Source organism: Phyllopteryx taeniolatus, chromosome 8 (genome assembly GCF_024500385.1).
Source record: "Phyllopteryx taeniolatus isolate TA_2022b chromosome 8, UOR_Ptae_1.2, whole genome shotgun sequence".
Classification (NCBI taxonomy): domain Eukaryota; kingdom Metazoa; phylum Chordata; class Actinopteri; order Syngnathiformes; family Syngnathidae; genus Phyllopteryx; species Phyllopteryx taeniolatus.
In genome coordinates, this window is record NC_084509.1 from 10,052,194 (window position 1) to 10,064,710 (window position 12,517).

At 43.1% G+C, this 12,517-nt stretch overlaps 1 protein-coding gene across 2 annotated transcripts in view; it reads left to right on the forward strand.

Moving 5' to 3' along the window:
- Nucleotides 1-3,574: 3,574 nt before the first annotated feature.
- The window catches only part of LOC133482527 (CD166 antigen homolog), an 85,750-nt gene continuing 76,807 nt past the window's right edge, over nucleotides 3,575-12,517 (forward strand). The window contains exon 1 of one of the 2 annotated variants that reach the window (XM_061782747.1): nucleotides 3,575-3,902. In XM_061782747.1, coding sequence (XP_061638731.1) covers nucleotides 3,854-3,902 — 49 coding nt within the window. In that variant the 5' untranslated portion in view covers nucleotides 3,575-3,853. The remainder of the gene's footprint in view (nucleotides 3,903-12,517) is intronic. The other variant, XM_061782746.1, reaches the window with a different exon arrangement.

Consider the following 12,517-nt stretch of genomic DNA (forward strand, 5'->3'; position numbering starts at 1 on the left):
CATTAATATAAATGTCATTAAACCTAAAGCTTGCCGCACACTGCGCAACGTGGTCGAACCCGACTGGACCGGACCGTCACGTAAAAATAAGAGTTGCAGACGCACCCCGCACATTGAGCGATTGTATATATGGACACCCTGAACAGCGAACCTGTATAGGCGTTTGATGTTGTAAAACTATATGGTACTTCATCACATTTCCTAAACCATAAAAAGATAGATTAAAAGTTAAGGAAGAAGCAGGCTGCAAAAGAGAGAGGATGTTGGCGAGAATTAAAGCGAAAGTGTGGATATTTGAAAGGAAGCTCGCCGGCTCCATCCATTTGAACGTATATTCTGGTCACAAACTTTGCTTTTTCATCCACAGGCACATTATACATCATGAATATACTGTAGTTTAGTATTGATGTAGAAAAACATTTGATGCTTTACATACTATTTATTCGGCTTGAGCCGAGGCGACGCGTTGGCACGGCTTGCAAACCCGGAAATTTATTTTCACCGTGAGGGAAAGCTTCTGTGCATTTTGATTGAATGTAAACTGCAATGTTAAGATGCTGTGGAACGGAGATTAAAAGTTTGAATCACAGCAAAACCAGTGGCCGACTGATCGGCCACTCATGGAAACAGTTGCCAAACCACGCACACTGCGCCATAGTTCGGTCGGGTTCGGCAGTGTCGGAGTACGCCACCCTCAACCCTAACCCATCATAATCCTAACCTTAACCCATTCTGAACTGCCTTAGCCCCAAACCTATTCCTAAACCTAACCATAACAAACTTTTTTATTTTGTACATATTTGGGGTCATCTCGTTACAGCTGCGTAGCCTACCCTCCCCGCGATGCAGGAGCCAATCGTGTTGAAGTGGGGCGTGTTTGCCAAGAAAGGGTATATGATTCCTAATAACGTGTCAATCTGTGATATGGTACATTCCCTTTCCGTTTTGTGTCACTTGTAATTTGCTTCGGCTTTTGTCCATTTGTTTCGTGTCTTGTTAATTTGTTTTCTGAAATGTAAAAGTGTTTTGGCTCTTGTTAATTTGTTTTCTGAAATGTAAACTTGTTTTGTTAATTTGTTTTTTAAAATGTAAATTTGTTTAAACTTTTGTTCTTTTTTTTTCTTAAATGGAAAAGTGTCTCACAATTTGTTATATTGTTTTGCACTTCCCAGCCAGCGTAGATACTTAATTGAGCACTATGAAACATTCAGTCTAATGTAACAATAATGTGTTTGTAGCTTGCAGCGGTGTCTCACTGTACTGCGTCATACCGAGTTGTTGCTAATAATTTGAGCCTATCAAGTGGCCAAATAATGTACGACACTGAGCACGAGTAGCTCAGCTTGGTAGTTGGTGGGTTGAAATTTCCGACCTACCATAATAAAAAAGGCGCAATGGAATGCCTTCCAGAGTTCCTACCCATAATTAACGCTAATTAAAATGTGGAAAATACTGTATTCACAAAGAAAACAAGTGCTAGCTTATCACGGTTGTTATACATGTTTTTCTTTACGTTTGACCGGAATGCTTAAACATCAGACCCTGGTAGCTCTAGGTGAGATATTTGTGACTTCCCAGCTGTAGGTCACAAATTTGTTGTCCAGGTATCATTGGAAAAATATTGTTATTAACTGTAGTTTTATCTCTTTGGTAACTTCAAAGCAGTGTTTTTGGAGCCAGGGAACACAAACATTTGAAAACTGGTCTCTGAATAGAAGCGTCTTAAAAACGTTCTAGCGTTACCATTTCTGTCTCGCCACTAAAAGCAGTAATCCATAAAAATGGAGTTCATACCATAAGTGCTACTGCGTCTATTACAGGCACTTACCAAATTCAACTTCTCCATTCATGTATCACATTTTTGCCAAGAAACACTATTCAAAATCCGAAGTACAGTTTCATTATCATGATGACTGGTGGTGTTGTTAAGGGCTTGCGACGACCAAACTGTGAATAAAAAAAGACCTTGAAAACAGTGATTTTATGTTCACTCATGGAGGGAGCACTTCATCACCAAACCACCATATTAAACTTGTCAATGAGTTCAGCAGCAGCCACATTGACAAACAAATACCCCCACCCCCACTTCGCCAAACATTTGAGATTTTGCTGCTTAGGCAACGCTCATAACGCTATTGGTAAATGCTACTGTAATCTGTGCTAACACTGCATCTTAGATTTTGGTTTGGACATGTGCTTCCTTGTAGTCTGACCATTACTTGATAACTGCAGAGCTTCTTCCCAGCCTAGCTGCCATGTCATGGATGGAGAAACTCTGTGGTAAAAAAACAGTCACTGAGCACTAAAGGGTTGCTAGTTATCTGGTAAGGCCGGTATATTTTTAATTTTTTTTTTAGTTAGGAAGTGGCAGAGTTTTGTTACTTCTCAGACAGTTCAAGTGTCCAATCCATCCATTTTCTGAGCCGCTTCTCCTCACTAGGGTCGCGGGCGTGCTGGAGCCTATCCCAGCTGTCATCGGGCAGGAGGCGGGGTACACCCTGAACTGGTTGCCAGCCAATCGCAGGGCACATAGGAACAAACAACCATTCGCACTCACAGTCATGCCTACGGGCAATTTAGAGTCTCCAATTCATGCATGTTTTTGGGATGTGGGAGGAAACCGGAGTGCCCGGAGAAAACCCACGCAGGCACGGGGAGAACATGCAAACTCCACACAGGCGGGGCCGGGGATTGAACCCCGGTCCTCAGAACTGTGAGGCTGACGCTCTAACCAGTCGGCCACCGTGCCGCCCAGTTCAAGTGTCCAAGAGAGTTAATAGATTTGTTCTCAAGCTAATTTCAATACTTTAAATTGGTTAATAATGTGTATAAATAACAGATGATGTCGGGACAGACCATTAGTATTGATTTGTGAAAAAATAGGAAGTTGCGCATATTTGGACATACAGTAATCACATATTGCCGGGCTGCGGCCTACTTGTGATCCAAACCAGCGGGAAAAGGCACCAGGCTATAACCTGTTGGGTCGATTACCAACCAGCGCTAAGTATGGGCAAGCTAGCGCTGTGCCACAATTGTCTCTGCTCCCTAAAACCAAGTGCACTGTGTAAGTGTCTTAAATGGCAAGCTATTTGAGGAACTAGACAATGTTACTTTTTAAATGTTCTACTTGCTACTTTCATACCATCTTCCAGTGGGCCGACTCTACTTTCTGATAATTATGTCGTTAATCGGCAGGGAAGCGATAAACTCGCATCATGTCACTTTTGTCGGCAAAATTAACGAATACATCACCTCGGATCACCTCTCTGACTCACTTATCTTGAAGATGCAGCTTGTTTTTAACATGAAAATAACAAGTGGCGGCGTTGGCTGTACTGAGGTGGGCGACCCACTTGTCCGTTTCAATGGCACTACTCCTCCTTGTTGAATTTCATATTTTGGCGGTTTGTATTCTCGCCATTCACTGTGTGTGTGTGTGGGGGGGGGGCATTGTGGAAGAAGAGCACTTGTTTGAAGGTGGGGGTGGGGGTGCAGTTTGAAGAGAGGGTGTGTGTGAGGGGGTGAATGGAGGGGAGGGGAGGGGGCGTGGTTCACAGACAATGTGCCCCCTCTTTTCTTGGCACTCTCCCCCTCCTCTCTCCGTCCATTCCTCCCTCGCTCAGCTCTCAAATACCTGTTTCAGCACAACTGGCTACAGCCCTGAGTTCGTGAGCGACGTTCCCCTGTCAAAATAAACAAAACAAAAGAAAAAACAAATCTCAACTGCTTCCGCAGCTTTCCAGGATAATTAAAACCAAACGACATTTTCATCAACGACAACTCGCCGTGTGAATCCACTTTTTTTCCCTTTTCCTGCCACTCGAGGACCCCCCGCGTGTGACTCGCCACCATGCACTTGTTGGGCTCCCTGGTCCTCTTCGCCACCATTCTACGCCAAGGTAAGACTTATTTTGACATTTTAAAACATAAAATGGTGTCCTCCTTAAGTTACTTAATGTGTAATGTGTACTTCCGTCTTGTCCCGGTTGTCGCTCGCGCAGGTGCCGACGAAACTTAACTTGCAACTGGTTGTAGCCTTTTTTTTGTAGTTTTTTTTATTTTACCCCCAACACCTCCAAAATGCCGTTTTTAGTGTACTACATATTTGCTATTCTTAATTTGAACTAAACCCGCTTGAATGTAACTATATATATATATATATATATATATATATATATATATATATATATATATGTTATTTTTTTATTCATTCAGTTTCCGGGTTGTCTTTCTTTAGTATGAACACATCATCAACCCCTCACGAGGCAACTCATTGTAATCGGTTTGATTTTGGGTTGGGCAACATATGGGCCATGAGAGCATTTCAGCCAATCCTCATAAAAAGGTTTACTCCACAAAAGCTCTTAATGCATACTAATAAACACCCACTCATCCATTTTCAATACCACTTTTCCTGTTCATGTTTGCAAGGAACTGGAGTCTATCCCAGCTGACTAAACCCTCAACCAGTCAATCACAAGACTCGCAGAGACAGACGACCATTCTCACATTCACACTAGCACTGAGTGGCATGTCAGGCAATGAACCACTATACAATCATCCATCCATCCATTTTCTGAGCCTCTTCTCCTCACTAGGGTCGCGGGCATGCTGGAGGGCAGGAGGCGGGGTACACCCTGAACTGCCAATCGCCAGCCAATCGCAGGGCACATACAAACAAACAACCATTCGCACTCACATTTACACCTACTGGCAATTTAGAGTTGTCAATTAACCTACCATGCATGTTTTTGGGATGTGGGAGGAAACCGGAGTGCCCGGAGAAAACCCACACAGGCACGGAGAAAACATGCAAACTCCGCACAGGCGGGGCTGGGGATTGAACCCCGGTCCTCAGAACTGTGAGGCAGACGCTCTAACCAGTCGTCCACCGTGCTGCCTACTACACAATCAATAATTTAAATAATAAAGTGCCTTACTTATTGTTTATGGTCCTTGGATTACTCACATACAAACCCAATTCCAATGAAGTTGGGATGTTGTGTAAAATGTAAATGAAAAGACAGTGATTTGCAAATCGTTTTCAACCTATATTCAATTGATTACACTACAAAAATGAGATATTTAATGTTTAAACTGATGAACATAGTTGATATTGGGAAAATATTATCTCATTTTTTACTTTGATGCCTGCAACATGTTCCAAAAAAGCTGGGACAGGGGCAACAAAAGACTGGGAAAGTTGAGGAATGCTCAAATAAACCCCCACCTGTTTGGAAATCTCCACAGGTGAACGGATTAATTGGAAACAGGTGAGTGTCATGATTAAGTATAAAAGGAGCATCCCCAAAAGGCGCTGTTGTTCACAAGCAAGGATAGGGTGAGGGTCACCACTTTGTGAACAACTGAGTGGGCAAATAATGACATTGTGATTTTTGTTTTGTTTTGTTTTGTTTTTTTGTGTGTTCTTTAAACCTGCAATGAAATAATACTGATCAGTGTTGGGAAAGTTCATTCACCCTAAAATCTCAAAAACATGAGGAAAAACTTGCTTGAATGGTGTTTTTTAAAATGAGGAATTAAAACAAAAATAAAATGTAGAATAAAAAAATTTGCAAAATAAAAACAAGCAAACAGTACGACAGGAACGATGGTGAAAAGACATTGATAACTTTCCATTCCTCGCAGCTCTGGCTGACTATATTAACAAAATAATTTATCTACGCTTCATCCATTCATAAATTCCATAATATTAGCGTGTGATCGTACAGCGTTTGAACTAAAGCATTCTGATACAAAGAATAATTTTCTTAGTAACCCATTTTTACAATTATGTACTGTATTACAAAATAACACATTCACTCCCATTCACGCCTTATCCCTCAACGCACCGCATTTCCACAGTCCACATTTCAAATGGTTTTTGGAAATCAAGAATGTCGTGTCCTCCAGGGCAAAGAAGAAAAGGACCAGATTGTTATCAGTGCAAAATTCAAAAGGCAGCATCCGTGATGGTATGGGGATGTCTTAGTGCCTATGGCATGGGTAGTTTGCACATCTGTGTAGGCACCATTAATGCTGAAATGTACATACAGGTTTTGGAGCAACATATGGTGCAATCCAAGCAACATCTTTTTCAGGGACATCCGTCCCTGGTTATTTCAGTAAGACAATGCCACGCCACTTTCTGCATGTGTTACACCGTAGCTTCGTAGAAAGAGTGCGAGTACTAGACTGGAGCAGAAACAGACCTGTCTGCCATTGAAAATGTGTGGCTCATTGTGAAGTGCAAAATACGATAACGGAGACCCCGGACTGTTTTGCACCTGAAGTTGTACATCAAGCAAGAATGGGAAAGAATTCTACCTACAAAGCTGCAACAATTAGTGCCCTAGGTTCCCAAACGCTTATTGAGCGTTGTTAAAAGTAAAAGGTGATGTAACACAATGGTAAACATGCCCCTGTCTCCTGTTTTTTGGAATGTGTTGCAGGCGTCAAATTCAAAATGAGAGAATATTTGCAAAAAATCAATTAAGTTAATCAGTTTGAACATTAAATATCTTGTTTGTAGTGTATTCAATTGAATATAGGTTTAAATGATTTGCAAATCATTGTATTCTGTTTTTATTTGTTTTACACAATGTCCCAACTTCATTGGAATTGGGGTTTGTAGAGAGTACATGACTTGTTAATGTCTATCATCATGTGAGATTACCTCCCATTTGTGGCTCAGTCCGACCTAACTGTATGAGCATGGGTCCGGGCTATGATTTTACCTCCTGTGTCTCTTCAGTTTCATGTGGTTTCACTCGTTTTAATGCAGCAGGATAGAGCTTCCTGCACATCCTGTCTTGGATTACGATCAGAGGCTTTGACGGGGCTGGCTTTGATAGTTCCGCTAAAAGGTCAGGGAGCTCCTGCGGCGCGGGTTCTAATGGGCTGAGAATGCAGCATGTGGTTATGGATGCAGGGAATGGTTCTACAGCTCAATGTGATATATTTTTTTAAGGCAGCTACTTGCCTGCAGGCCAACAGGTAGCAAGCACGATGTGTTCTGTCCTCCTGCCTGCCCATTAATAAGCAAAGTCTGCAGAAGCTCAAGGGCGGGACTCGCTGTTCTGATCGCCACCTCTGTTTCTGCTCTAAATTAATACCTCCAGTGGGTACGTAAAGTTTTCAGACCCCCTTAAATTTTTCACTCCTTGTTATAGTGCAGCCATTTGTTAAAATCATTTAAGTAAATGTTTTCCTCATTAATGTACACACAGCACCCCATATTGACAGAAAAAAACATCCATCCATCCATCCATTCTCTGAGCCGCTTCTCCTCACTAGGGTCGCGGTCATGCTGGAGCCTATCCCAGCTATCGTCGGGCAGGAGGCGGGTACACCCTGAACTGGTTGCCAGCCAATCGCAGGGCACATACAAACAAAGAACCACTCGCACTCGCATTCACACCTACGGGCAATTTAGAGTTGTCAATTAACCTACCATGCATGTTTTTGGGATGTGGGAGGAAACCGGAGTGCCAGGAGAAAACCCATGCAGGCACAGGGAGAGCATGCAAACTCACCACAGGCGGGGCCGGGGATTGAACCCCGGTCCTCAGAACTGTGAGGCAGACCCTCTAACCAGTTGTTCACCGTGCCGCCAGAAAAAAACATCCATCCATCCATCCATCCATTTTCTGAGCCGCTTCTCCACACTAGGGTCGCGGGCGTGCTGGAGCCTATCCCAGCTATCATCGGGCAGGAGGCGGGGTACACCCTGAACTGGTTGCCAGCCAATCGCAGGGCACATGCAAACAAACAACCATCCGCACTCACGGTCACACCTACGGGCAATTTAGAGTCTCCAATTAATGCATGTTTTTGGGATGTGGGAGGAAACCGGAGTGCCCGGAGAAAACCCACGCAGGCACAGGCAGAACATGCAAACTCCACACAGGCGGGGCCGGGGATGGAACCCGGGTCCTCAGAACTGTGAGGCTGACGCTCTAACCAGTCGTCCACCGTGCCGCCAGAAAAAAACATAATTGTTGAAATTTTTGCTGATTTATTAAAAAAGAAAATGCAACACCACACAGCCATAAGTATTCAGACCCTTTGCTGTGACACTCATATATTTAACTCGGGTGGTGTCCATTTCTTCTGATCATCCTTAAAATGGTTCTACACCTTCATTGGAGACCAGCTGTGTTTGATTATACTGATTGGACTTGATTAGGAAAGCCACACGCAAGTCTATATAAGACCTTACAGCTCACAGTCAATGTCAGACCAAATAAGAATCATGAGGTCAAAGGAACTGCCTGAAGAGCTCAGAGACATAATTGTGGCAAGGCACAGATCTGGCCAAGGTTACAAAAACAATTCTGCTGCACTTAAGGTTCCTAGAGCACAGTGGCCTCCATAATCCTTAAATGGAAGACGTTTGGGACGATCAGAAACCTTCCTGGAGCTGGCCGTCCGACCAAACTGAGCAATTGGGGGAGAAGAGCCTTGGTGAGAGAGGTAAAGAAGGACCCAAAGATCACTGTGGCTGACCTCCAGAGATGCAGCAGGGAGATGGGAGAAAGTTCTAGAAAGTCCACCATCACTGCAGCCCTCCACCAGTCGGGGCTTTATGGCAGAGTGGCCCAACATAAGCCTCTCCTCAGTGCAAGGCACATGAAAGCCCGCATGGAGTTTGCAAAAAAAACACCGAGAGAAATAAGATTCTCTGGTCTGATGAGACCAAGATAGAAATTGTTGGCCTTAATTCTAAGTGGCATGTGTGGAGAAAACCAGGCACTGCTCATCACCTGTCCAATACAGTCCCAACAATGAAGCATGGTGGTGGCAGCATCATGCTGTGGGGTCTTTTTCAGCTGCAGGGATAGGGAGACTGGTTGCAATCGAAGAAAAGATGAATGCGGCCAAGTACAGAGATATCTTGGACGAAAACCTTCTCCAGAGTGCTCAGAACCTCCGACTGGACTGAAGGTTCACCTTAAAAAAATACAATGACCCTAAGCACACAGCTAAAATACCAAAGGAGTGGCTTCAGAACAACTCCGTGACTGTTTTTGAATGGACCAGCCAGAGCCCTGACTTAAACCCAATTGAGCATATATCGGAAAGACCTGAAAATGGCTGCCCACCAACCTTCACCATCCAACCTGACAGAACTGGAGAGTATCTGCGAGGAATGGCAGATGATCCCCAAATCCAGGTGTGAAAAACATGTTGCATCATTCCCAAAAAGACTTATGGCTGTATTAGTTCAAAAGGGTGCTTCTACTAAATACCAACCAAAGGGTCTGAATACTTATGGCTGTGTGATATTTCAGTTTTTCTTTTTTAATAAATCTGCAAAATTTTCAACAATTCCGTTTTTTTCCCCTGTCAATATGGGGTGCTGTGTGTACATTAATGTAAAAAAATGAACTTAAATGATTTTAGCAAATGGCTGCAATATAAAAAAGAGTGGAAAATTTTAAGGGAGTCTGAATACTTTCCGTGCCCACTGTATGTAGCACCTATCACTCTGTTTATTTGAGAGGACTCAAATGAGTTTCTTTGCAAATAAGCCTTGCTGCTTCCCATGGTGGAGAAGTACTCCAGGTCGAGGTCAGACTTTTACGGCCCCGCGTGCTTCTCTGTGTGTTTAGGAGTCATGGTGTAAATGTGTGAGCGAGTGCACACAACAGATGGCTGCTGCCTCAGTCTGGCTTGAGGTTCCTTTTGAATGATCACAGTGATGAGTGTCGAAAAACTGTAAAGCCTCATTTGAATAATGTATTTGGACTAGAAAGTGCATCGATACCTGATAGCAATAAACATAAAACCGAACAGTGTTTATTGCCTGAACAGATGAGAGCCGGGGCCATTTCAGTTTTTGTAAAGTCTTCTGAGGGCTGTATGTACTAAATTTATGTAAAAAAAATAAAAAATCTTAAAGCAACAATCAAACAACTGTTTATTTTGCACATTAAATGTGATTTAATTCATTTTTAGAATTGAATGGCAGGCCATATCAAATGTTGTGGTGGGCCCTAAATGTCTCACAGGTCACGTTGCACACCCTTGCTCTGGAGTTTTTGTGCTTAAAGCCCACCAAAAAAAGACAATAGCCCTAAATCTCGGGAATGATCCCCCACCACAGCACAGCCCGCCTGTGCTCAGTGTCACAGCTGGTATTACTTGTCAAGCAAGTGGGGCTCTCCTACCACTCATGGACCTAGCTGAGTGGGGAGGGGTTGTTGGGGATGAGCGGGCGGTGGTGGTGGGAGTAGGGCGTGTTACCCACCCAATTTCAGTTGAGATGGATCCACTCTTTCAGCTGCGCCGGATCCCGTTCAGGCTTGTGCGCCAGGATGTTGGAGGCTCCTTTTAATTGAAGGCTTCATAACATGGTAGACAAGTTGTGTGTGGTTGTGCTTGCGTGTCACATCTTGTCTACTCTCCACAAGAAAGCTGATACCCCCCCCCCCCCCCCCCCCCCCCCCCTCAATCCGCCTTCGTCCTTCGCTCCCTTTGTGTTAAATTCAGATGTAGTCCTGAAAAGTCTGCCTCGTCTTTGAATAAAATAAATGCTGCATCTGTACTTCTGTCATTTTGTCATTGCTGGTCTTAAAATAGGCCGTACGTCAGCTTGCCAGTCTGTCTGCTTCGGTGACCCAGCCAACAAATAATTGGCGTTGTGAGTAAATACAGGTGAACCATCCATCCATCCATCCATCCATTTTCTGAGCCGTTTCTCCTCACTAGGGTCGCGGGCGTGCTGGAGCCTATCCCAGCTATCATCGGGCAGGAGGCGGGGTACACCCTGAACTGGTTGCCAGCCAATCGCAGGGCACATACAAACAAACAACATTCGCACTAACATTCACACCTACAGGCAATTTAGAGTCCCCAATTAATGCATGTTTTTGGGATGTGGGAGGAAACCGGAGTGCCCGGAGAAAACCCACGCAGGCACGGGGAGAACATGCAAACTCCACACAGGCGGTACCAGGGATTGAACCCCGCTCCTCAGAACTGTGAGGCTGACGCTCTAACCAGTCGGCCACCGTGCCGCCCCTACAGGTGAACCATAAAAGTAAAACAAAATCCCCTACTGAATAGTCGATCTGTTCATATTTCCTCCAAAACATCCCAGAAAAAATCATGGAAAATGAATTGATGTCTTCCAGGTATAAATTGATTAACCTTCAGAACACAAATAAGCCTTATTAGTCCTGGAATGGCAAATTCCCACATGGGATAAGCACAGTATTCTGATTCTGATTATTAACTGTACAAGCAACGTTTTAAGATTTTTTTGTTATCTTTATGAAAGGTCATATATTGAAATAAGTTAACCGCTGTAATATAGATATGTAAAAAATGATCTTTGACTTTCTTTACTGTAATGGTGAATTATTACTGTCAGAAGCAGTCTTGTTGCAATCACGCCATGTGCTTCTCCAATTTGAACATTCTCACCTGCTACACAAGTTAAAAATACGCTAACAGCTGTAATAGCCTAATATGTTGAAATGTAAATATTTGTTTAAAATTTTGTATTTGAAAAACAACCACAAACATTCTTTGTTTTTCAACTTTCAAATTAAAAATACTTGCACAATTTTGAGTAAAACATGAAACTCAATCAAACAAGCATGTATCTGCACATTTTAGGATAAAAAAGACCCCCGGATGTATAGTTTAAAGAAAATTTCAGATAAAATACTCCCAAAATTTAGAGTGTTTTTTGTTTTTGTTTTTTTTTGGGACAAGGGCAAAGTGGAGTAAGATGTTAGATACAGTGAAAAGGTGAACTGTATAGCAGATAGCTAGTTGGTATCAAGCCACCTAGTGGTTAGCATTGGCAGCTTAAGTGAGTACTAGTGATCGTGGGATAGCGACAAATTTCTGTTCCTACGGCAGTGACGCAACCCAAGTTTCTACGATGTAACCCAAATTTGTTTGGAAGGTGCAGTAGTAAAGTCATAATTACATTAAGTATTTTTTAATGAAAACACTTACAGGCCATAAATACATAACAAATGAAAAACAGTTAGTACGGCACAAACTGAGCATGCTTTCTTGTGCTGAGTGACCACTTTATTCTTACACTGCTGTGCAAACTAGTTTATTGCACGCCATTTGAAACGTTGCATGTCGGTACCATCATGAATACTAAGGTTCAGGCTTGCCCCCCAAATCCTGATTTGTTATTCATGAATTACTTCCAAATGAGAATCGAGTTGTTACTCATTGTACTATTCTGAAATAAAGACATATCATAGTCCAACAAATGAAAAATCCAATTAGATTATTTGAAAATGATCTATTGAATGGGAAAGAGAGTATGCTGGCAGGTTGTGGGTACCGCTTCTCCCTCCGGAAAGTTATTTTTAGTTTAAAATAGCTTACTTTAATCAGGATCCCTTGCCATACCGTGGGCAAAGGTAGAACTCAGGTTGGTTTTGCACCCTGTCAGTGCCGTAAATCTTCACTGCCTGGAACCAGCTGCCTGCTTTCTAGCTAGCTAGCCAGCCGCCTCGCTATTGCCATCTGCCACGCT